The 26,513-nt window shown below is 37.1% G+C and overlaps 1 protein-coding gene across 4 annotated transcripts; it reads right to left on the reverse strand.

The window, feature by feature from the left end:
* Positions 1–823: 823 nt before the first annotated feature.
* Positions 824–25,938, reverse strand: LOC131439617 (serine-enriched protein). Of its 4 annotated transcripts, none has more exons than XM_058610861.1 (7): positions 25,769–25,937; positions 25,182–25,556; positions 24,390–24,736; positions 4,290–4,565; positions 3,910–4,224; positions 3,791–3,841; positions 824–3,613 (listed from the first exon to the last, which is right to left on the reverse strand). In XM_058610861.1, exons 3-7 carry the CDS (start codon positions 24,717–24,719, stop codon positions 917–919), a joined length of 3,669 nt encoding a protein of 1,222 aa, XP_058466844.1. In that variant the 5' UTR covers positions 24,720–24,736; positions 25,182–25,556; positions 25,769–25,937; the 3' UTR covers positions 824–916. The 4 variants fall into 4 exon arrangements, with proteins under 4 accessions (XP_058466844.1, XP_058466841.1, XP_058466840.1 ...); XM_058610858.1 differs by adding an exon at positions 23,949–23,987 and having other exon boundaries at positions 3,593–3,841; positions 25,419–25,556; positions 25,769–25,938; XM_058610857.1 differs by adding an exon at positions 23,949–23,987 and having other exon boundaries at positions 3,593–3,841; positions 25,769–25,938.
* Between the last annotated feature and the right edge of the window lie 575 nt (positions 25,939–26,513).

Genomic DNA, 26,513 nt, shown 5'->3' on the forward strand with positions numbered 1-26,513 from the left:
TAAACAGTAGTCTTACTTCGGATTTTCCGTTACGATAAGAGGATAACATTTTGTATTCCGTTCCTATGTTTAAATCACTTTCTGTTTTTGTATTCATCTATCTGACCGATAAGTAACGTTTTTTTTTATATTTGAACACGTTATTTGCTTTGTAAGATGTGATTTCTCTGATATCAGTGCATCGAAGTATTTAAATATGTGTGATTTTACACAGGGAGACAGATTCTGAAATATTATGGGCTCTGAATAAGATGATTCAAATGTAAATATCATAACATTTTTTTTATAAAATTTTCTGAAAAAAGTGATCTTCACCAATGCCATTAATAAACACTACCGAAAGTGCACATTTTTCTTTTCGCTCGAAGTAATACTGAATCGGTGCTAATGCAAATGGGATGTTTGTTTGATTTAGAAAGTAAAAGAGATACTCTGAAACTAAGTCAACGAGTGAACCCTAGTTAAAATATTCAAATCAAATTTCGTCGGAATTTAATTATTAATAAAAATGTAAGTTACTTATTTTGATAAACCTTAGCTGTAGCTATAGCTTTCAACTTTCTCATTCCTAATCTAAGTTACCTAAGAATATTCGGAATGAAAGGATGCTTAATTGGAATGACGAGTCTAGCGCACCTGCCGATTTTAGCAAGGTATGAATATCGATTCAACAAACAACGATGCAAAAAAGGGACACAACAAGATTTCCAAAATACACTTCTGATAAATATTGATGCAACTTGTTAAAATTCACCTATCCAGCAAATGTAACAGCGCCTACTGTGACGACATTCTATTCCTCCTCTCCCTCTCTCTGTTTTGATATATATTTTTTATTTTCATACGGCCACTTCCGCCGTATCTCCCCACTCTAATTATTATACTCCCTCCCAACGTCTGGTTTCTATTTGAGCAACTAGAAACTTTTTCCGATTTCGAGCAGCTTCTTCCGCCGACTGTCGCGCCGCTTGTGCTTCTCCGGTTTTTCCCGGTTTCGCCGTTCCGCGGACGGGCAGATGGCATCTGGCGAACTATCTACTTTTTTCAGCACGATGCGGAAGGTGAAGGTGTGCTTCGGTGAGGCACTTGCAGCTCTCCGTGGCGATGGAGGTTCAAACTCGCTACCACTGGAGGTGTCGAGATGGGTTGACGAAAGACGGACCGGGCGAGGTTCGAAAATTGAGGCACAACGTTTGTCAGTACATAGGAAGCGCGAGGATTCGTTGGACGACTTGCGGGGCATCTGGAAATGCTGTTTCGATTCGCGATCCGAGAACGGACTGCGGACTTCACAGTGAGGTAAGGATTCAAAGATCGAGTCGTAGCTATCTCTGGAACTGTAGTTTGATGAGGTCTGATTCGACAGTGGAGATTTGGCACGATGTGGGGCAGAGTAGTGAGTTTTCATGCTGGCTACTTTACCGTGGTAGTCACGGTTACGACCAGGTTCCGATATCTGCTTCCGAGCTTTCGGTGTGATTGTGTACGCAGTCCTTGAGCTCGAACCTTGGTATCCCTCGGCCAGATCGAAATGTGTTTCCAATGAGGACTTTCGACCCTCTGGATAAGACCTATGGAAGGTTTCTGGATCTACCATCTCGATCGAAGATTTTCGTATATCGAACGGTGAAACCTTCTGAGAAGTATCGAGTTCGACCAGTTCAAAGCTGGAGTTCTGATCTTCGTAACTTGTCGACTGATATCGGCTCATGTCGAAGCTGGTGTCCATCGACGAATGTCTATCGCTGACACTACTTTCGCCTCGTCGATCAGTGGTATCGATAAGCTCGAAACTGTCTCCACCAGAATCTAGACGACTATGATGTGTGGTTTCATGATCGGTATCACTCAGACTTCGCAAATTTTCCAAATAAGGTGACCGAGGAGGATCAAACGAAGCCCGCCTCGACGGTGGCTCAATCTCAAATGTGGGGCACTGTATTGTCTCCGAATCTTTGCGACCGTCTTCCGCTGATTCATCGATAGGTTCCTGTCGAGTGAACAATGCCTCCAATGACTTTTTGATCTCACTGACTGCCGTAACCTTCAATCGTTCATCATCGACATCTTCGCTTTCCTGGGAACCCCGAGGGCTATCCTCTTCTTTAATTTGATCATGTTTGATATAGGACTCACCTACCTTTTCAAACCGCACATTTTCCAATTCGAAAGACGACTCCAGCGGGTTAATACTCTCAATCTTTCCACCATCGCTACTCTCGATATCACTGATTTCATCTCCGCTGGATTTTTTGTCTTTTTTGTCGCCGCTGAACTTTCTCAGCGATTTCAAAGACATCTTTGATCCAACCGCTTTCAGTTTTAGCGAAGATATGATCGGCTCGAACCCGATCTCCGACATCTGTTTGGTAATGGCATTACGGCCCGCACAACTCGACGTATTCGGAATGCTGGAGAAGGTGCTCTGACGAATTAAGGGAGCACCCGTGTTACCTTCGGCTCGAGAAAACGCAGCCGCGAATTTACTTGTCCGCGTAGTTACCTTTTTCGAAGGTTTTCTCACGAAAGCCAGGATTTCCTTCATTACGCTAGTTTTCTCTTTCTTCTCCTGGTTGTTTGTACTGGAGCTAGCTGATCCGGGTGTACCAGCCCCAGTAGTGGACGATGTTGGTTTTTGAAAAGAGGTAGATATTGGTATTGATGTAGGGATGTCTGGTTTCAACGGACTTCTTTCCGATTCCATAGATTTCTGCACTATCTCATAGGTTTCGGATGGATTTGAGATCGTGATTGGAGGTATGCTGCCCATGGTAGTAGGACTGGTGCGAGCTGAACGATCACCGTAAAAGCTTCCGCCACCGAAACGTGATTGGAAACCGATCGGACTACGACTGCGCTCCGGTGGTAAGTTGATCGTAGGACTACGACGATCTTGTACGGAATGATTGCTGAGCGAGTTTGGCGAAAAACGTTCTGCTTGGCTTTGCAATAGATTAGAATATTCAGATTGAAGAGTAAACCCAAGAGGGCTTCGACGTCCGGATGGGCTACCCAAGCCCGATGGACTTCGCAACCCAGATGGACTACGATACCCCGAAGGACTGCGTAAACCTGAAGGGCTTCTCATTCCAGATGGACTTCGCAGCCCTGAAGGACTACGTCGGCCACCAGAAAAGGACATGGCAGTTGGTGATTTGCGATCGAGATTGACTTGGAAACTTTGGGTGTACATTTGATCCGTAATGAGCAGGTTGGGACTTTTGTGTCCTTGCGGGCTACGATCGTTGAACATGCTACTGGGACTTTTTCGTCCCTGGTTCAGATTCAGCGATGCACCCAAGCTACTTTTCCTGCGATGTGATGATCGCAGTGTACTTTGTCGTGATAGCACTGGACTCTTTTGTGAACTGATTGAACTCCGGTGTTCAAGATGAGCTGAAGTACTGCCCGGAGATCGGGCCACATGCTGCTGAATTTGCTGCTGGAGACTGTTGACGGGACTCTTACGCTGATCAATATTGAAATTCCACGGCGAATGTGAGACGAAACTCTTCCGTTCCGATGGACTACGGCGGGTTCGGAAACTCTGGGACTTGGCTTTGCGTATCTTGGGGAGAGATTTTGAGTGATGATGATGGTGATGATGATGAGACTTCGATGACTCTGGATTTGGGGAGGAGGGGCCGTTTAGCTTTTGTTAGTTGCTATGAGGTGGTCCACTAACTGGATCACTGCTGCCACTAGAACTAAGCGTAGTATTGGAACCGTACGGATCCAGCGAACTCTGTACGGACATCGAACGACCATGTGACTGACGCGCCCTCCTTACTCGACTGGAGTTGGGGGAGAGCTTTCCGGGGTCCACACTTGTTGGGTCTGCCTGCAACAAAATTCGACAACTGAGTAACGCGATTCCCATGAGCCAACCCCCGCAATACTGTTATTCACCTGAAACGCCAACGCATTCATGATGATCGAATACGGAACCAGCCCGAGTGGGTGAACCTCTCGCATTAAAACATTTGCCGGAATTTTATGGAACTGGATATACTCCAGGAAGTTTCCAATCACCTCCTTCAAGGGAATAGTCTGATTTGTGTCACAGTACTTCTTGCTCCACATCAGTGCTGCTTGGAATTTGGTGAATTCATCTGCACGTAGTTCGTCCCGGGCCAAAATTAGGCGGACCACGTGCTGCGGTAGTAGCGTAAAACTTCCCAAATTCAGTACCTCATTCCCGTGTTCGTCGACAAACTCCAAGACCTATAGGGGAAAAAAATTCACTATTAATTTACTACAGAACTTGATAATCGATTGCTCAGTCTAACCTTTTGTACCAAACTCTTGGTACACTTGTACTGAATATACCGTTCGGCCGAGGCCAACAGTGCACATACGGTGTCCACGTTGATGCAGCACTGGACAAATCCTCCGCAGGCACGACGCAACTCTTCCAGTCCGTAATAATCGGCTGCATTCATGACTCCTAGCAGTGTGCGGGGCTGCAGCGTGACACAACCAGTGTGAATATACTCGATCAGTTGACGGAACACGTCCGGCTCAAACTCCTCGATGATCAGCGTCTGATGCTGCTGACCGGCGGGCTACGTTCGGGAAAAGTGAGTTGAAAAAAAATACAACAAAACTCAGAAAAGATAAGGACTTTTTTTCAATCACAATCTAGGGACAGTATCATATTCGATTACGTGCCTGTGAATTTGCTAATAAATGATAAAACAAAGCGAAGAGACGTCAGGTTGGAAAACATTACCCAGTGCAGTTGCAGGTGTTGAAAATGTAGTTTTAGCTTACGACTAACGTACGATTGTAAGAATTGACATTCATTCATTGATTAAAAAGAAAAACATTCCACGTTGCATAGAATAAAAACTTATAACTTGTAAAAGTTACAAAACCGAAACTTTTCAACAAAGCATTGGTGGTAAAGTTGCATAATGTAAACAGAAACTTAACAAAAACTAATTTTTTTACCAAACAGTGAAGCATTTGGGAAACCCTATGACCCATCAAGCGTACAAATTTTCGCTCTATAGTAATGAAAAACATCAAAGATTTCGTTTCCCCGTACATGAGAGGAATGACCGTAAATTTATCACCCTACATCATAATGAAGACTGAAGAGATGGTGAAAGGTGAACATCAAGAGTAAACGCGATCATTTTGAGATACATCGATGTTGCACGAATGTTGATTCTTGTTAGTGAAATGTAACAATTTGTTTGTCGAATTATACTGCATGCTAAAGTTGTTATAACTTTCTGTTTCAACCCAAGTCACAATTTTTTATTTAACTGAATACTAACGGTAGTCTTCATTACTGCATCTTAAATCTAGCATTGAATCTTTAAACTTCTCAACAGCCTACTTAAAACCACTATGAAATCATATTCCAGCCAAGTGGACCAATCTTCGTAAGGTTTATAAAGCATAATGAAGCATCAGCATAATACTATGTTCACACTATTGTCGTTTTCGCTTGATACCAAATCTAACCCAGTTTTCACCCTAACTGCTGTCAAACCGTTTATTTGAAGCTAGTTTCGAACCTAGCTTTAACGTAGTTGAACTGAAAGTCGAGTCAGCTTCGAACCTGGTTTTTATAACAGGTTTGCTCAAACCTCCCGTTCCTAAGTGCGAAGTGAACAAAGTTTCGTGAAAAGTGTTTGTTTGATGAAACTACCCTGGGACAGTTTTAGTTTTCTGAAGCGAAAACGACAAATGAGTTAAAACAAGTTTTAACTCTGATTTCATGTTTTAAGCGAAATAACATGTTTTACTTTTGTGTTATTTCATATTCAGAAACGTCACATTAAAACATGTTTTCCCGAAATAACATGATATAATTGTCAGTAAAGCACAACCCTGCTAGCATTTTTCTTCACTTTTCGACTGTCAATTGACAAGCTGTTCAACAACAGCAGTTTTCCATCAAAGTAGCCATGTAATCATAATAAAACAAAACTGGAAACTGGTACCAACGTTGCCAGGTATACCGATTTCTCGGTATTTTGACCTGATTTTTGACCTCTATACCGCAATTCAATATGTACTCCCTAAATACCAAAATACCGATAATTCTCGGTTCATACAGATGAGTACCAGTTTTGGTTTTTAGTTTGAATAGACATGAGAAAAGGTTGTCGTGGGACTTTTTTTTTGCTCACCTCTTGGTGACATTTTCTACTACTTATGTAGAAGTGATTCTGATACCGATATGGTACAAATAGATTTTTGCGCCGAATACAGATTTTTGGAAAAATGACCTGGCAACGCAGACGGGTACAACCACTTTTGTTTTTGATTTAAAAGATGACTTTTTTGGCCATTCGCTGCTCAAAAATATTTATTTCTCTTAAATGGCCAACGTTTCGAAGCAATAAACTTTCGAAACGTTGGCAATAAACGTGAAACGATAATATCCTTCATAGCTAGGAGAAGTACCTGGCTTATTTTCCGGATGTTGTCAAAATGCTTTTTTTTATTTTTTTTTAAATAATTATTTATTGGAATATGAGTTAAAATTAAATTATTAAGATTCAAATTGGGTGTTCAGCCACAAGTGGTGACTTTTCAGCCCTATTATATATATGATTTGGTTATTACCATGAGGACATTATTTGCTTCCGCAATTCTGAGATTTTTGTGTAGGGAAAATTCTAAACCTACTTGTATTGTGTAATGGGGAAAAGGAACTTATATACTAACTTACTAACTAATACAGAGAGCGAATCGATTCAATTGAAGATTGCATCGATTTTTGTCGGAATTTGCTTATAATATTATGTGACATTACATCTAATGGTTCTATATTTGTGAGTCTGTGTAACTCATTTGTACTAAACCAGGGAGGACGCTCCAAAATCATTTTCAGAATTTTATTCTGAATCCTTTGAAGCGTTTTCTTTCTGGTGGAACAACAGCTTGACCAAATTGATACCGCATAAAGCATGGCTGGTCTGAAAATTTGTTTATAAATTAACAATTTGTTTTTTAGACAGAGCTTAGAATTTCTGTTTATAAGAGGATATAAACATTTAATATATTTATTACACTTTGCCTGGATTCCTTCAATGTGATCCTTGAAAGTGAGTTTTTTGTCATACGTTAAACCTAAGTATTTAGCTTGATCAGACCATGTCAATTCCAAGCCATTCAATTTGAGAATGTGATTATTGTTTGGTTTAAGAAAAGAAGCTCTTGGCTTATGAGGAAAGATAATTAATTGTGTTTTTGCTGCATCTGGTGAAATTTTCCATTTTGACAAATAATCACTGAAAATATTTAAGCTTCTCAACTCTTAGATTTCTACCTGTGGCTAACAGACTTGTGTCGTCACAGAATAGCGATTTCTGACAACCAACGGGTAGATTTGGAAGATCAGAAGTGAAAATATTATACAAGATTGGAGCTACACTCGAACCCTGCGGAACACCGGCTCGTACGGGCTACGATTTACAATTCTGATAGCTAACCTGAAGAGTACGATCAGTTAAATAATTTTGAATCATTTTGATCAAATAAATAGGAAACTGGAAATCAGACATTTTTGCTATTAAACCTTTGTGCCAAACACTGTCGAATGCTTTTTCTATGTCTAGAAGAGCAACTCCAGTGGATAACCCAGAAGATTTATTTGATTTTATCATGTTCGTTACTCTGACAAGTTGATGAGTAGTTGAATGTTCATGACGAAATCCAAACTGCTCTGGTAAAAAATTGAATTCTCATTTATATGAGTCATCATTCTCAACAAGATAATTTTTTCAAAAAGATTACTGATAGAAGAAAATAAGCTAATTGGGCGATAACTTGATGTTTCTGCTGGGTTTTTATCAGGTTTCAGGATAGGAATTACTTTAGCGTTTTTCCATCTTTTTGGGAAGTAAGCTAATGAAAAACACTTGTTGAAAATTTTAACCAGGAGTCTCAAGGCAACATCGGGAAGATTTTTAATAAGAATATTAAAAATTCCATCATTACCAGGAGCCTTCATGTTTTTGAGTTTCCTAATAATTGATTTAATTTCATCAAAATTCGTCTCAATAATGTCATCGTGTGATAACACTTGGGTTGAAATATGATCATATTTCAGTGAGACTTCATTTTCAATAGGACTCATAACGTTCAAATTAAAATTGTGGACACTCTCGAACTGCTGAGCAAGTTTTTGAGCTTTTTCGCCATTTGTAAGAAGTATTTGATTTCCTTCCTTGAGAGCAGGAATTGGTTTCTGAGGTTTCTTAAGAACCTTAGAAAGTTTCCAGAAGCGTTTAGAATATGGTTTAATTTGTTCAACTTCTTTAGCGAAATTTTCATTTCGCAAAAGAGTAAATCTATGTTTAATTTCTTTTTGTAAATCCTTAACTATGATTTTCATAGCAGGATCACGAGAACGTTGATATTGTCGTCGACGAACATTCTTCAACCGAATGAGCAGTTGAAGATTGTCATCGATGATAGGAGAATTTAACTTAGTTTGAGCTTTGGGAACTGAAAGATTTCTAGCTTCGATAATGTAATGATTCAAATTATCAATTGCTGTGTCGATGTCCGCAGAATTTTCTAAAATAGTTTCATGATCCACATGATTTTCAATGTGAGATCTGTAATCCAACCAATTAGCTCTATGATAGTTGAAAATAGAACTATTTGGATTAATTATAGCTTCGTTGGAAAGTCTGAATGTTACTGGAAGATGATCTGAGTCAAAGCCAGCATGTGTAATCGGTTCACTACAAATGTGACTTTGATCTGTTAGAACCAGATCAATTGTAGACGGGGTTTTCACTGAAGAGAAACAAGTCGGATTACTGGGATGAAGAACTGTGAAGTAACCAGCTGAGAGTTGATTATGAAGTATTTTACCATTACTGTTATTTTGCCTACAATTCCACTGGACATGCTTAGCGTTTAAATCCCCTATTACGAAAAATTTCGATCGATATTTTGTAAGTTTTTGCAAATCGCCTTTAAAAAAATTTAATTGTTCGCCGGTGCATTGGAATGGCAAATATGCTCCAGCGATGAAATAAATTCCATGAATGGTTTCAACTTCGATTCCCAAGCTTTCAATAACTTTAGTATTGAAAGAAGGTAAAATTCGATGTTTAATTTGCCGTTGGACAAAAATGGCAACTCCACCACCCATTCCAGTAAACCTGTCAAATCGATGAACCACATAATGTGGATTACTTTTCAATTTGACATTTGGTTTAAGAAATGTTTCTGTCACAATGGCAATATGAATCTTGTGAACTTTGAGAAAATTATAAATTTCATCTTCACTCGATTTCAAAGATCGAGCATTCCAATTTAAAATATTCAAATAATTATTTAACATCACTGTTAAATTTTAAATTCATTATAATATTATTTGCAAATTGCCATTTGATTTGAAATGCTTCAAAAAGTGATGAAGTCGAATTCATTCGGATGATCATTTGAAAAAGTTGATCTTGTAGGTAGATCATTTTATTTTCAGTTATATCGCCTAAATCAACTTCATTTAAAGAAGCGAATGGCATTGAAGGAATATTGGTAGGTAGACTGCCATTAGAAGAAGATGATTTGGCCGATCTACCTATTAATAAATTGTTTTCGTTAGAGGATGAACTGCAAGGCGTTCCTGTATTTTGATTATTTACATTAGAAGAATTAAGTGGTGGATTTCTACCTGTTACACTAGCGTAACTGACATTAGAAGAAGATGATGACGAGGTCGATCTACCTGTCAATAAATTGTTCTCGTTAGAAGACGAATTGGAAGGCGTACCTGTTTTTTGTTTCGAAGAAATCAGTGCCTTAGAAGAATTAGGCGTGGCATTTGTAACGGTTTTTTGATTTTCAGGTATGTTCTGTAAATTTAAGGTCGTTGATTTGACTTGTTGTCGAAGCGAACGAGCGTTTAAAATTTTTTCCCTGACAGGACATTTCAAATAATTGGATTTATGATTTCCATTGCAATTTGAACATGAAAATTTATCAGTGGTTTCATTCATTGGACAAACGTCTTTCGAATGCGATTTACCACAATTCAAACACCGTATATCCATATGACAATTTTTGGTTCCGTGGTCGAAGCATTGGCAACGACACACTGCGTTAAGTTTGCAATACGATTATGCCGTTTATAATGTTCCCAATGAATTTTAATGTGGGAAATGAAACGTACTTTTTCTAAAGTTTTCAAATTGTTTACATCACTTCGATTGAAGTGTATTAGGTAAAGTTCATGGGAAATTCCAGAGCGTGGTTTAGAAGTACCATTCGTTCTTTTTTTCATAAGTATTACTTGGGAAGGGGCAAAACCAAGCAATTTTTTTAGTTCATTTTTAATTTCATCAATACTTTGATAATTTGATAATCCTTTCAAGACAGCCTTGAAGGGTCTGTCTGATTTTATATCATATGAATAAAATTTATGAAGTTTCTCGGTCAAATATCGAATAAGACGTTCGTAATCTTCCAATCCATCCACCAAGACTCGACATTCTCCTCTTCGTCCGATTTGAAATGAGACTTTTACTTCCGGGAGAAAAGTAGAAAGCTCAGTACGGAATGCTTTAAAGTCGGAGATCATCACCGTCACTGGAGGCATAGATTGTTGTTTCTTCTCAGAACGACGGAATTTTTGAAAAATTTCCTTCTATGTCGCTACAATCCGGGAAGAATCTCGTAAATATTGTTAGACGGCATAGGATCAGCGGAAGGGAAATCCGTCCGTTGTCTTTTATTTTTACATTCAGATTCTATAATATCGTGAATGTTATTAGAAAAATGTTGAATAACGGATTGTGATTTATTCCGCATTGAATTATTTTTAGCCTTAGGCTTGTTGCCTTTCCGGTTGGACGCAGGCATTTTTGAAATTTTAAATTAAATTAACTAGGCTAAATTAGTCTTCGATTAGACTCCTAGCTAGCCTTAAAAAAGGCTGATTAATTTCTTAGTCACTCTAATATCACTCTTTGTATCACTTAGTCACTTAGTTAGTGATTCAGGTAGTCTTGAAAAAGTCTGAAGCCTTGAATCAATGAAACTCTAGGTAGCCAGACAAAAATTCCAGGAGCCAAGAGCTATACGCGTGCGGTGCGAACGACTGTTCAACACCGACTGTTGTCAAAATGCTTTTTTCTTTCCTACCAGTGACGTAAGCATTTTTGCAGTTTGTTTCTTGACAAACTCAAGACCATGTAATAGGGTAACAGAGGTATTTTGGCCCACTTTAGGATTGATTTTATTTTGGCCCACTTTGAATAAATATCCATCAAATGTTGTAATATCTTTGAAAAACCCTTCCGCAATATGTAATTTAATGTGTTTACCTTCAAATTTATGTAACATGAGTTACTTCACAACAATTAAAATCGATAAAATCGATAAAGTTTGTTAGGTGGGCCAAAATATATGAAGTGGCCAAAATACCTCTGTTACCCTATGTCATGCGTATAACATAATCTTAGTGTGAACAGTGCGATTTTAACTGTATATTACTATCGTTAAAACATGTTATTTTCTGCAGGTGTGAACATAGTATAAACCTGCGTTAAATCTATTTCAAAATGATTAATAATTCCGGAGAATTTTAAAACCAATTACACCCAAACCTCCATTTACGTAATAATCGGGACTACGTGAATCGAATTATGACGTCAAAAAAATTTACGTTGTTTGGAATTTTCAACGTAAAAAAAGCATCAATTTCCAAGATAACGACTTCCGGTTTATTGATATTCCTTGAAAACCCTTACAACATGGCTATTTTTGGAACGGGTTTGATGAGTACATGTCGGAAAATGATGTTTGAGGTGGTTCTGAATTCCAAGATGGCGACTTCCGGTTTATTGATATTCCTTGAAAACTCTCATAATATGGGTATTTTCATTCAGACCTTTCATTTGAATCTAAGAATGTGAAAATCGGTTCAGCCATCTCCTATAAAATTTAGTGTAATGAAACGTTACATACTCATGCGCACATACACACACATACATTTTGCGTACTCGACGAACGCAGTCGAATGGCATATGACACTCGGCCCTCCGGGCCTCGGTTAGAAAGTCGGTTTTCACAGTGATTGCATAACCTTTTTATACGAGAAAGGTAAAACTGTGCTGTGGAGTCTCTTTGTCGGAGAAGTTCGATGCTATTGCAAAGGATTTCAAAGACTTTAAAACTGAGAATGCTCGCCTGCAATTAGAAATTGAAAAATTAAAACAATCGCAGTCATCACTGACAGCTATTGTGAATAAACTTGAAGTGAATTTCGATAAAGAAAATAAAAAGTCAGTTGCAAACAACGCGATGATACTTGGATTGCCCTCTCTCCCCAATGAAAATGTTACGGATCTTGTGTTGAAAACTTTTAAATGTATCGGTGTAAATATGTCTCAGGACTGTATTGTCTCCTCGTCCAGGATATATCCGAACAACAAACATAATAATGCTGTTGTTCCAATTAGAGTTGCTTTCAAAACGGAAAGTATGAAAGATGCGTTGCTGAATAAGAAGCAGGAGTATGGTCCCTTACTTGCAACGGCAGTAGACAGTTCAATGAATATCAATGGTAGAGAAATGAGAGTCGCAATTCGTGAAGAGTTGTCCGCTTGCTCCTTGGCGTTACTAAGGGAAATGCGGGAACAGCAGAGGTCATTCAATATTAAATATGTATGGCCTGGTCGCGGTGGGATAATCTTAGTGAAAAAGAAGATAATTCAAAAATAGACAAAATCAGTAGTAAACTAGACATTGCACGCATTATTAAGCTATATAAACTAGATAATTCTGTTGTCTCATCGCCAGAACAAATAGCTCCCAAACGAAAAAGAAATTGAATATTGTTTTTTTTTAACTTTTATATTTTTATTAATTAAATTGACAACACAAATCAGAAAAACTTCTCCCACGACAATATTTATAATTTCAATGATAGCTACGTTAGTAATGATAAACAATCGTTAAAAATTTTACAGTGGAATGTTAGAGGTATAAATGAACTGTCCAAGTTTGACGTAATACTACAGGACCTAGAGAATTGTAAAACTTCTGTAGACGTTATCGTTATTGGAGAGACATGGCTTAAAAATGAAAACTGCATCCTTCACGAAATACCACAATATAGAGCCTATTTTGCTTGCAGGAATCACTCTAGTGGTGGTTTAGCCGTATATGTGAAACAAAACAACATTCAACATAGACTTATTGAAGTTCATACTCTTGATGGGTTCCATCACATACACATTGAACTGTGTGTCAAAGGACAGTTTTATGATGTTCATGGAGTATATCGCCCGCCCAGTTTTGACTTTAATGATTTTTTTTGTATATTTAGAAAGTTTAATGTATGAAGTCCAACCTAAACGTTCGTGCTTTATTGTAGGTGATGTGAATGTCCCAGGTAATATGATTAACCATAACATTGTGACAAAATATAGGGCACTGTTAGATTCTTACAGTTTTATTTGTACAAACTGTTTTCCTACCAGACCAACTAGTAACAACATACTTGACTATGTTTTATGTAAACTTGACGACGTAAATCGAGTACGAAATGACACTATTTTTAATAACCTTAGTGATCATTCACAAGTATTATCAACTATTGAGCTTTTAGCTGAAAAGGATCCAATGTTTCTGACAAAAAAGGTCATTAATCGTCGTCAAATTAATCGCGAATTTTCAAGTTTTATGAACAGTTTTGATATCAATGAAAATGCAAAATCTATACTTAAATCAATAATGTATACATACAATCACTTACTTGAGCGTTATAGCAGAACAGTAACAAAAACTATCAAAGTGAAGGGTTCTTACTGCCCTTGGATGTCTCTTGACCTTTGGACTCTGATAAAATTAATTATTAGAGTAATTATCTCCAGCGCGTCAAAAGTAATCCGACAGATTTACATCTAAAGCAAATGCTTCTACATATCTCTAAAAAAGTTGATACCTTGAAAAAAAAGAGTAAACAATTGTTTTACGAAAACTTGCTTACCAATACACCTCACTCAAAATTTTGGAAAAATTTGTAAAACTCATTCGGCTTAACCAAGAAAAACGATAAGATAAACCTCATAGAAAATGGTAGAAGAATTGTTGATTGTAAAGAAATATGTCAGACCTTTAATGACTATTTCTCTAGCATTGGACAAAAACTAGCAAATAATATTCCAACCAATACTAGCATTAATCTTTTAATCAATGTTCGTTGTGTTCATGACTCAATATTTTTACGTCCCTCGTCAATCACCGAAGTTACATTGCTGATACACAGCCTAGATAATAACAAAGGCAGTGGTTCCGATGGTATATCAGCTAGTTTACTAAAAGAAAATTGTACAACGTTTTCTAGGATTCTCTCTAAATGTTTTAATGAAATTATTCTGTCCGGTTATTATCCCGATTGTCTAAAAATCTCTAAAGTCATTTCTATATTTAAGTCCGGTAATCGATGTGATTGTAATAATTATCGTCCCATATCTACATTATCCGTCTTTAACAAAATTTTTAAAAAACTATTAGTCACCAGATTGCTTGACTTTTTAAATAAACATAGCGTCTTCTACCAATTTCAATACGGTTTTAGACAAGGTTCTGGCACACAAACTGCTATTATAGAACTAGTTGACAAGATAATGAGTGAAATGGATCGTAAGAATATTGTCGGTGTCTTATTTCTTGACCTTAAAAAAGCTTTTGACACGTTATACCACACGATTTTACTCGAAAAGCTCGAATGTTATGGTATCAGAGGCATGGCCAACAGCGTTATTCGTAGTTACTTGACAAATAGGCAACAATTTGTATCCATTGATGGGGAACGTAGCAACCTCGCTCCTACGAAAATTGGTGTACCACAAGGTAGTAATATAGGACCTTTATTATTTCTCTTATACATAAATGATTTAGGCAACTTGAATCTTAACGGTACTCCAAGACTCTTTGCCGATGATACAGCCTTATTCTATCCCCATCATAATATCAGTACCATTATAAGCTCGATTAACAGTGACCTAGATGTTCTTGACAAATATTTCAATGCTAATTTATTGTCATTGAATTTACTTAAAACGAAATATATGATTTTTCGTTCCATGCGAAAAGTTACCAGTTCATGACAACCCGAAGCTAACAGATTACGTGATTGAAAATGTAAAATGCTTTAAATACCTGGGCATACATCTTGACCCTACGTTATCTTGGACTCATCATATAAGTTTTGTTGAAAAGCGTATCGCATCTTACTGTGGTATCATGTGGAGAGTGCGATCATATGTTCCTCGGCGTGCACTTTTGAGCTACTACTATGCTTATATTCACTCACAACTTAATTATCTTGTATCAGTCTGGGGCCGTGCAGGTAGCTCTCAGCTGAAAAAATTACAAACTCTTCAGAATAGGTGTCTTAAAACCATTTTTAATAGACCTCTGCTGTTCTCTACGTTTTCATTGTACTCCGAACAAGCTCATAATGCTCTACCAATAGCTTACTTATGTGACATGCAAACCTTGTTGTTCGTTCATGACACCTTGCATACCACCACGACACATCGTAACATACAGTTTTCAACTGGGCCAAATGCGTATTCTGTTTGTTGGTCCTACAAAATTTAATGCACTTCCTCTTGACATACAACAAATCAACATCCGTACCATATTTAGTTCTAGATTGAAGCACTACTTTAGACAAAGACTGAATGAAATTTTTATACAATAAGCGTAAAGTTCGTAATCTATCTGTATAATCGTAATCTATCTGTATATCAATGTTAGTTAAACGTCAACAGTATTATATTATTCAATTTAAGATATTAAACGTGGATCCCTTAAAAGGAAACTTATTTCCACTGGGATTCCACACCAATAAATTAGTTAATTGCATATCTTAGAATAAATAGTTTTAAACTCAGTTCTTCTTGTTATTTTTTTTTGTTAGTATTAAAATTTTTGCCTGTGTTAATGAACTGAGATTAGTTGCGTCCATTACCAGGGGGCTCCTTGTTGAGCTTTTTGGTGTGGGGGAGTGTGGTGGGCAATAAAAAAAACACACATTTAACAAAACTGTTTTCAATTCTAAAGTTTTCTAATTTTTAGCTGCACGTTTTAATCAACCGGCAGGTTTTTTGCAATTGTTTCAATATTCTTTACGGATTTAATAGTACACAAAAAGTGATTTTTTTTCAAAATCCTGACTTGAATTCCTGGCGGTGAGGCATAAAACAATCTCATAAGTACATTTCCTACACTTAAACAATAAAGTTCCGGTTCAGACTAACGGACTTATGAACTTATGAAAGCATATAGTCTTATTTAACTCATTGAATGCAATTCAATTCAACATCTATTTCGATTTTGATCACTGTTGAGTCGTGTAAATTCCATTATTTTTGTATTTCTCCATAGAAAGAATATATATTTGAATGAAAATAAAAACTTGTTTAGAGCTCGGAGACACTTAGCGTTATATATCTTTGAACTAAGCTTGATGAATGATGAACTAAGACATTTTAGTTATATTTTTAAATAACTACAGTTTTCCATCCAAAAGCGTTGAGTATGTGTTTGAAACGTCGACGCCCGTATTAGAGAGTAAACACAATAACCAAATTGATTTTGACAAAAACTCATTGAGGATGATTTTCGGACCTACCTTCCTGTACAATTTTTGGCTACGGTTCCCGATCAACAGAGCATAACAGGATTCTATCAAAATTATATGTGATCCTAATATTTATATCTCATTATGTTATAAATATGATTCCAAATCAGAAGCAAACCTTCAGATTTTATTAAGATTATAGCAAATCCAGATATTATATTAAGGGCCGTTACATTTCAGGTAAAACTATACTAGAGAATTGAAAAAAAAGAGTTCAAACACTTTTGTCGATCAGGTTTTTGGCTTTCAACCCGAAAAATGCTATGCTTCAATGAAGAGCAGTAACAAATTTTTTTTCCAATTTCATATACCAGAAGATGCTTTTGAAAACAATAAATTGATATTTGATTTTGAAATGACAAAGTAAACTTTAAATTTGAGAACATTCCTAAGTAATTCCTACTTAAATTGTGTAAAATTTTATTCAAATATCAATTTTAAATCGAAAATAAATATTTTTCAAGATGATTTTGCGCTTTTTCTCTTATGAACAAGGAAAGGTAAGGCAAAATCTTTAAAACTCGACTAATAAATATTGGAAATAGTGATATAGCATTCGACTCCGTTCATTGAAGTCCGCAATGTTTCCTAAGAGATGATTTTCACAAGCTTGGAATAAAATGAATGCTTAAATTCTTCAATTTTATCGGTGGCCGATTTTTGTTTCCAAAAACACAGAGTGATAAGTGTTAACAATTTCAAAACGTCTTCAAAGGTGACGCTGCAATAAACGGAAAATAAAATCTAAGCTGGGCTCAACACCAAAATCTAAACTCAGCTCAATACTTTTTCGATTTATAGGTCTTTTAGTTGCAGATTAAAAATTGCGACTTTAGTTTTAGCGGACTCCGGATGTACTGGAAATAGAGAAAAAAAATTCTAAACAAATTCGTATCGATTTATCTTTAGTTCTTTATACTATGTTGATCTGATGATTTTTTACGTAGTTCTAAATAAAAAACTTTGTTAATATTACATTGAAAAATGTTCACTAGTGGCGCTGATGGTATCATCATGGCCTAACGCAAAATAAAGTAATATCGAATCACTTTCATAATTCTTGGATAAAAAATCAGTAAAATCGAAATGAGTTGCCTAGGTCATCAATTAATAAGATCTACGAATTGCAGATATCGAATTTTACCCGTTGTCATCTATACCATTGCATGAACATTTTTGAATTCATGAATCAGACAAAAACGATTTATTGCACCATAATATCTTCGATTTGAAAAGTTCAATGGACCAATGATGCCGCCAGACCAAAATCCGCACCAAACCGTCACTCTCTGAGGATGCATCGGCTTCTCCATGATAACGTGCGGGTTTTCCGTCCTCCAGATGCGACAATTTTGCTTATTAACATACCCGCCGAGATGAAAATGTGCCTCATCCGAGAAGATGATATCTGATAAATTTATGATAGTCGCATTTTGTAGTATTTTGATTACTTCCAATCCGGAACCATCAGCTGGAATTCGAAATTTGCAATGTAGAGTTTAAAGCGGGTCGCATTATGAGACTTTCCATCTGAATCATTTTTCTGTGAGTCAATCTAGGTAGATATCAAACAATCAAACCGGAATGAAAGTTCAATTTTGATGGATTTTGAACAATACTTGCGGGGCTTCTGGCTGCGAATATGACTAATAGGCAAATGGTTGATCATCAATCATGAAAACTTGCTATTTGGATCGATATTATATACAGCTCTTTTGATTTTTCACTGTCTCTCAAATGAATTTTTATTCTAATCTAAATTTACGAAAATCGATTCAGCCATCTCCAAGAAAATTAAGTGCACATTTTAATCAAATATACCGTCAATCGACATACATAGTATAAGACAATTCACTACTTAAATTGAACGAGCGAACTGATTCGAATTGAAAGTCGGCAAGAGGGTACAAAGAAGAAGAAACTGAAAAACTATCATTCATTAGTTAATTTCCTCAGATTCTATAAGGTAGTTTTGTTTCACTGAATTTAATCATTTCCGTTCATTTACAACTATTCTTCAGTACCAAAAAAAGCTTGCTCATAGTTCTAAAATAGTTCCTTTTGTCATTCATATACCTGTTGGAAGGGAACGACGAAAGAGGTGGAGAGCGATAGATTATTTTTGTAGCTATATGGACTTACACTAGTTATTATATGATTCCAATATATCATCCCAACCTCAGTTGATTCTCATGCCCCGATGCATTCGTAGCGTATGTTGGCAACTCAAAACTTCCCGGTTCGGAACCAGTCGCTTAACGGTTCATGTTCTTTTTATCGAAAATCAAATCGCCTAAAGGTATGCAATCGCATCTTACTTCGCGAAATCTATTTTTATATTTGCACGATAAAGCCTTTCCCTCCAAAAATGGGTAATAACAGCTGAAAAGTCGCACTAAATTTGTAACAAATTTAGATATAATATTGATATTTACATATCAAGGTTTGTAACAATTTTGTTATCACCTAGGTTAAATTGAGTTATAATTTTTGTTATTTTAACTATTAACGAGGCCAAGATTATGACTAATTTAGATAGAAAAAACGAAACAACCCCAGATATAATTTTGTTCTCCCTTGTTGATCGGGTTTACTATCACCTCCTTTCGGGTGTAACACCTATTACCAGTCACCATGTGTTACATGTATAGATAGTGGAAGGTATCAATGGAGGACTATGACTTAAACAAAGAAAACCTTAGTTACTCAATAAATTGAGAATTAAATTAAATAATATTTGCAAGATATAGCCAATATAATTTACATTACATAAAACATTGGACGGATTACAATAAATTTTTAATTCATCTAGTTACTATTGACACTTTCGTTTTCATGAAGTTGCACAGGTTGTGGCACATACAAGCTCATTTTGACAAGCAGTTGGAGTACAGAGTGGAATACTTGGACTCACAGTATATCACGTGATTTTTAGAGGCACGACATAGTTTGTTTTAAGCGACTCTTCCCATTTCGAAAATATTATGCAATATGCACTAAACCAGCTCCGAAAATACCCATATTGTAAGGATTTTCAAGGAATATCAATAAACCGGAAATCGCCATCTTGGAATTCAAAACCACCTCAAACATCGTTTTCCGACATCTACTCATCAAATCCGTTCCGAAAATACCCATATTGTAAGGGTTTTCAAGGAATATCAATAAACCGGAAATCGCCATCTTGGAATTCAGAACCACCAAGAAACCACTCATCAAACCTGTTCCGAAAATGCCCATATTGTAGTAATTTCCATGGAATATATGAATGAACCGGAAACGATTTTCATTGTATGCAAAAACCTCTTTTTACGAAGCAGGTTCGTAAAAAAAGTTTACGTTATTTGGAATTTTTGTCATAAAAAGAGTTACGTAAAAAGAGGTAACGCAAAAAACGTTTACGTAAACGGAGGTTTGGGTGTATATGATCAACATTAAATTTATTAGGAATATATAAAGTCCGTAACTAAGGAACCAAGCACGTACCCAGAGAGGGTGGAGAGGGTTTAAGGAGCCCTAGCCCCTTTCGCAATCGGACAATTTCACCGATTGTTTTGATATACACTATTACACATCCATTTTTTAGATACTATAAAACTTTATTAAAAACGATTTTCTTTCTTTAAAAGGATATTTTTGGAACACTAAAGTTGGATAAATATTATAGGGGTAGTGAGCCTTCCGATTACACAGTGAAATAGTGGTTTTGAGAGTTTCGTGGTGATCAATAAAGCTCGCAACGGCAGTCCCTACGGTGCGGTTACAGAAAAATCAATACAGTAAACGCTATGAAATATAATACAATATCAGTTCCAGTGGAAAAGTTTAAAGTGTATGTTAAAAACACTCGTAAAAGGCACACCGAGAATTAGGTACATAAGCAATCTTCAGTAACATTATTTTTTAATCTTTGGGCCCCTCCCGAAATGAAATCCTGGGTACGGGCCTGGTCATGGTATACTTTTCGTGAGCTACCTCAGAAAAGGAAAAACCTTCGACTGCAAGAATTAGTGTGCATTATCCCTCTTAGAAAAAACGTTCAACGGTGGTCCTTCATTGGTCCAATACGTTGGTCCAATGAAAGTCCAATCAATCGTTCAACTGAAGGCCAACACGGGGCCTTCGTTTGCTGATTTTGAAACAGACCGTTGTACCGAATGCCAGTTTTTTCGTTCAACAAACCTGGCAGACAGAGGTTCATTGTTGAGCCATTTTTTACATGAGGATTGAAGCCCCGTTGAACTAGTTTTACTGCAGAATTTCTGAAGTTTTTTCCACTTATTTTTTTAAACTAACACTACATACCTGCACAATACTTCTACTTCACGTAGAATAACAACAAATTTTCTTTCTATGTAAAGGTAACACTTAATTTTCTTACTATTTTTGCAAGAGAAAAAACAACAACAAACCGTTCCAGCGCTCAAAGCCCAACAAAATCAAACGGCCTGCTGAGAGGGATTGAAAAGAGCAAAGACCGAAAATATCGTTTTTACCTTTTTTTATATATATAAAAAATAGGTATAGAATTCGCTCAAACTTTCGAAAAATTTTCCGAGGCCCGGAGGGCCGAATGTCATATACCAATCGATTCAGCTCGACGAACTGAGCAAATGTCCGTGTGTGTGTGTCTGTATGTGTGTTGTCAACTAAGAGGTCGAGATCTCAGAGATGGCTGGACCGATTTTGATCAAACTAGTCGCAAATGAAAGGTCTCCCCGTCACCCAGAACGCTATTGAATGGTTTTGAGATCGGATGTTTACTTTTTGAGTTATACGAAGTTTTATGTTAATATTTTCAGTTTTTTGACAGTATCTCTCACAATTGACCTTGAAAACAGAATATGTTTTCAGACTTAGATTCCGCACGGTAATAGCTATCCAACAAGCCATAGATTGTTAAAATCCGTCCATTTTTAACGGAGATATCGAATTTTTTGTGTAAGCGACTTTTCCCCCATATTCCAGCAGTAGAAGTTCTGATCGCTGTATGGCAAAGAAAGGCTTGGGAGCAACGTAAAACACGATTTTTTATACTGTTACATACAATAGCTTCTAAGTGCCAAAAAGACTGTGAACAGCATTATTTTTCATGACATTTTGCCTCGGACCAATTTTAGCACGGTTCGTTTTTGGCAACATAATCGTTCGAGTTGAAAGCAATTCCATAATTATATTGATTTAAACTGCTTACAGCAATAAATGCTGGAAGAACAAAACACCCATATACCATTTGAATCAGTTCGTCGAGATCAGCAAATGCGTATGTGACAAATAATTTCACTCAATTTTTTACCTTATTTTCGAAGATGACTCAACCGTTTTCTACAAACTCAGATTCATATGAAAATTCGTATGCTCCTAAACAAGGTTCCTGAACTATGTTTGGATCCGACTTCATGTTCCGGAACTACAGGATGATATGTGAAACGAAATTAAAATTGTGTAACTTATTTTCCTCGTAGACGGCTGAACCGATCTAAGATTCAAATGATATCTAAGAATCATCTAAGATTTGCTGATTTGAATAGTCGACAACCAAATAAACTTATTTCAGTTTTAGTGGTATTCAGTTTCCGATTCGGAAAGCACCCAACAATTTAACTCGTACTACGATATCTCAAAGATGTCTATACTGATTTTTAAACATATTGAAACAAATGTAAACTAATCAGGTGAATTTGTCTGACTTCGGCTACACCGATTTTAGAATTCCGGCTCCAGTATCGAATCGTTTCTCAAAGCTCAATCGTTTTCTCAAATAAAGCCAAATCGAATTGCAGAAAAAAAATCAAATTAAAATAAACTTATAGTCCCACACAAAATTAATTAATTTTATTCAATGCTGACTTCCGATTCTGGAATTACAGGAGGATGAATTTTTAAAATTCAAACCGATAAAGAAGATGATAATCCCGAAAAGCTTGAAAGTTGGACTCAAAACTATTGCAATTTATTCGTCATATGGCCATACGAATCGGTTTGGTTTATGCTGGTTCCTGAATACCGGCTCTGGAAGTACCTTCAATTACCGTAAATTCTAAAGTGGAACTCACTTCGACATATCATGAAAAGTTTAATCGATTGTAACCTTTTTAGATAGAGTAATGAGTGATTAAAAGGTCAAATTGCAGCTTAAAACGACGGTCATTAAATAATGTCATGAAAACCGAAGAATATTCATGAAAAAAAACACATGCGGATTGATAAAAAAAGGTATCATCTCACTGATAGGTGGATTAAGCACGTTTTTTCTTAGACAGTGCACCGGTACGCAAGAGCTTCACTTAAGGTCTGAGGACAGAGGGTCGCGTGTTCAGTTTTAAATCGACCACGTGGCTCGCTCAATTCCCTTTGCGCATCGTATTTCTCTTGTACTCTCTCGTATATGAGCGAGCTGTACCGGGTTGCCAGCATACATTTTATTATTTCGATGAGAAGTTTTATCACATTAATCTATCGTATGGGTTGGACATTACATGAATTCCAATCAACAATGAAAAAATATTCAACTTTCACAAAGATTGAATGTCTGTGTGTTTGGCAGCCTTGTCGAGCTAATTTTATTTCTCTCTCATTTTTCAAAATGCTATCGGGAAACCAAAGCGAAAAAAATGGCGGATGCATTGAAACTGAATTTGTTTCACAGAAAAATACAAGACTTTATTTTTATCGCTATAAAATATATGTTTTATGTACTAATCGCATCTAAACTAAATTATCTAGACTTTGTCATGGTAGATTTATTTTACAAGCCTTCAAAGCCGAGATATTCGATGAACAAGTAGAGGTATGCATTTCCGAGCGTTCCAATTTTCAGCAGCTCTTCAGTCAGAACAGAATACAACACGACCGCTAAGCTCAATGAATCATTCTGAAAATTTCACAGAATATTCTCAACTAATATTCGAAAACATTGTCAGGTGGGTTTTTCTATATTCTGCACCGTTTCCAAGAAAATTTAATTTAAGTTCAATAATTTCACGCACTACTAATTCCACAATAAATTTACTAATGAAGTTACAGTTTCTAAATCCCTGCCATTACCAGTACATTCGAGATAAAGTCCATAGAAATTGAGTGAACATTCAGTGAAACTTTGGATTTGTGAAGACATTAAATTGCAAGACTAGAAGCTTAAAGACAGTTAGAAAGACCTGTTTTCATGCATTATTCTTTTTTTTCATGCTTTTTTCGTCACTAGCATCGCGCCTAGACGCAGCGTTAGAAGTTTTCTTCAAAAGTAACGCAACACTGAATGAGCAAACCAAAGATGAAACAAATGGAAGGCACATTAGTCTCCGTTTACCTCAGCGATTGGAGCCAGCTGTTGATTGAAGCCACCACGCTTTTGGAAGTTTGGTTGTTTGTTAGTTTTATTGTGAGGATTTTATCATTATATGTTTTTACAATTTTATATTGTTTCGTTGATTGTACCGGAAGAGAAAAGGGGGATTTGATAATAACAAACATGAGATGTTACATACATAAAGACATTGAACTCAGTATTAAACTATTTACAAATACAAAAGGTGGAAGCATAGTAGGCTTAGCAGGACCTGCGTTTTCGTTTTAAAGCATTTTTGTTTCATTTAAAAGACGGCAGTCCCATAGCACACTACGACCCATGTTTTGATGAGTTTGTTAATATTATTTACAATAGAAATAATGTGAAAAAATACATGTTTTCAATGTTTACATTCGTCAGTTAAGAAAATAAAACTTGTTTTTTTTTCAAGCTTGGTCTTACCTGCTGTGCGGCATTCTGTAGATTCAGCAACGGTTCGGACGAACGCTTCAAGAATAGGCGCAGTTTGTTCTCCCTCGGCGGTGGTTCTTTCTTTCGCTGCGGTGACGGTGCTTGGTAGAGCATTTTTTGGAAGACCCTCGAGCGCGCTGCCAGAACTGCCTTAACCGCACATACCGGTTCGCGCGTTTCGCCCACCAGGAACGTGACATCACACAACTCCGGCATCGAAGCAAGAAACTTCATGTCTTCCGCTAGACCGGACTTGTTTTCGAACGTCGACAGGTCCGGCTCGGCATCAGCTATGCCGGAAAGTGTCAACACCTCAGGCATAGCTGTGATTTCTATTGCTGTTGCGACGTAAGAATAGAAGAAAAACGAATTTTCTGTCAAAATTAGAAGATGTTACAATTGGCATTGTACATTCAACAGAGTACTATTTACACTATTTTGGAAGCAAAAAAAACAGCCAGTCTTGCTTCCGGTAAGTTTTCTTGAACTGAGAAATAATTATCGATTATGATTTATTCCATCTGGAACAGTCCCCTCTTTCATCAATCATTTTTTCAACTCAGTAGGCAACGGGGAACGGGCGCTCTATGGCAACCCCAACCATTTACGCAAGCAAAAAACAATTATAAAGGGCACACATATCCAAGCAACCGTGTCAAGGAACAAAAAACGAATCTCGTTAGAACCGACATCACAGCTATATTGTTTTCGTATTAACATTGACAGTATGCGTTGTGAGGGGTGTTGGTGCGAGTGGGTAGGGATGTCACAACCAAAACAAACCTGTTGCAATTTTCGGTAGCTTTTCTGCCAACGGCTGCTCAGGAAAATGGGGGGCAAAATATGGTGCGATGGTAGAGGTGTTTAATTTTGGGTTGTTTATATGGTGGTTAGGTCTGGTATCATATCACGCTGTCAGTCAGCACCCGTTCTCTCAACGCGGCCCGGTTACGGTGAGAGTGAGGGGGTTAGGATGGAGCACGCCCGAGAGAACCAAGTGTTGCTTCGTCACACACTCACACGGCTAAAGAGAAGTAGTCTCGGAAGGAAGCGTTCCTCTCGCTCACGTACACCAACGCCTACTCTACAGGCTGTGGTAGGTGTCCTCCAAAATTTTTCACTTTTTCCACTTGGAACGATGAAGTGGCTGATTTTAATCTGCAAATAGAGAAAAATGGTTGCTACGATCAATTGTTCACTTCTTCACATATGCTTCTTTGTAGAAATGTCAGAATCAAAGAGAAACGTGTATTCCAATAAGGCCTTTCCGTATGGAAAAAACACTCCCAAATTTTTCACACAACCCTTTGGTACTGATCCCAGTTTATGAAAAGAATAAAATTACATCAAATACCTATGGAATCACTTACCCATACAACAAAACTGAATAAGAATGGGTGGAAAATCCGTTAAAATGCACAAAAATTCACTCAAATGTCCCAACCCTACTGATGGCAGAATAGATGAAAAAAGATTTACCAACAGTGACCAAGAGTTTTCCGTGTTAACTGTTTGCAGGTGATAAGAGAACTGATGAAAAGTTTTGCTACGACCACCAATCGTACCAGTGAAAGGTACCGAACCAAGGCGCATGCCCTCTCGGAGCGCGGGGGGAGAACTGATTTGTCCCACACCGGGGAGCTAACCGAAATGTCAAGCTGATGCTGTTTATCAACTGTGCCATGTGACTATGCACCGGATCGTGGTGTGGGATGGTGAATTTTTTTGTTGACAACACCAACCCACTCCGGGTCGAGCCATTTTGCAACGTTGGTTACTGGCTACTGTTGATGTATCAAAGTAAAGAACCATTTGCTGTTACAAACAGTTCGAATTCAATTAACCTCCTTTGCTTACATTTGCGAGTGAATAAGATGACTTTGTGCTCCATTCGGTTTCGAAATATAAGCGGGTGACCTGAACTTTTAGAATATGCTTCGTACCATTATTAAATTATTCTAAAATACAGTACTTACATTTAAACTTTATGAAAAAATTTGGTCAGAACAGTTGAGACTCATTCCATTTATTTATTAAAGTAACTTGTTTTCACGTTTCGTCCTCGACTCATCAGTGCGTTAGAAGTTTTTGTCTAGCGGAACCATGTCGTCTACC

Source organism: Malaya genurostris, chromosome 3 (assembly GCF_030247185.1).
Source record: "Malaya genurostris strain Urasoe2022 chromosome 3, Malgen_1.1, whole genome shotgun sequence".
NCBI lineage: Eukaryota > Metazoa > Arthropoda > Insecta > Diptera > Culicidae > Malaya > Malaya genurostris.

What these genes read in the sequence shown, in the direction of transcription:
- LOC131439617 (XM_058610861.1), bottom strand. Translation starts at nt 24,719, where the DNA reads ATGCCTGAGGTGTTGACACTTTCCGGCATAGCTGATGCCGAGCCGGAC. An exon ending in TACAGAATGCCGCACAGCAG is followed by an intron (nt 4,566 to 24,389) that starts GTAAGACCAAGC and finishes TCCCGAACGTAG; the next exon opens with CCCGCCGGTCAGCAGCATCA. An exon ending in CCAAGAGTTTGGTACAAAAG is followed by an intron (nt 4,225 to 4,289) that starts GTTAGACTGAGC and finishes TTTCCCCTATAG; the next exon opens with GTCTTGGAGTTTGTCGACGA.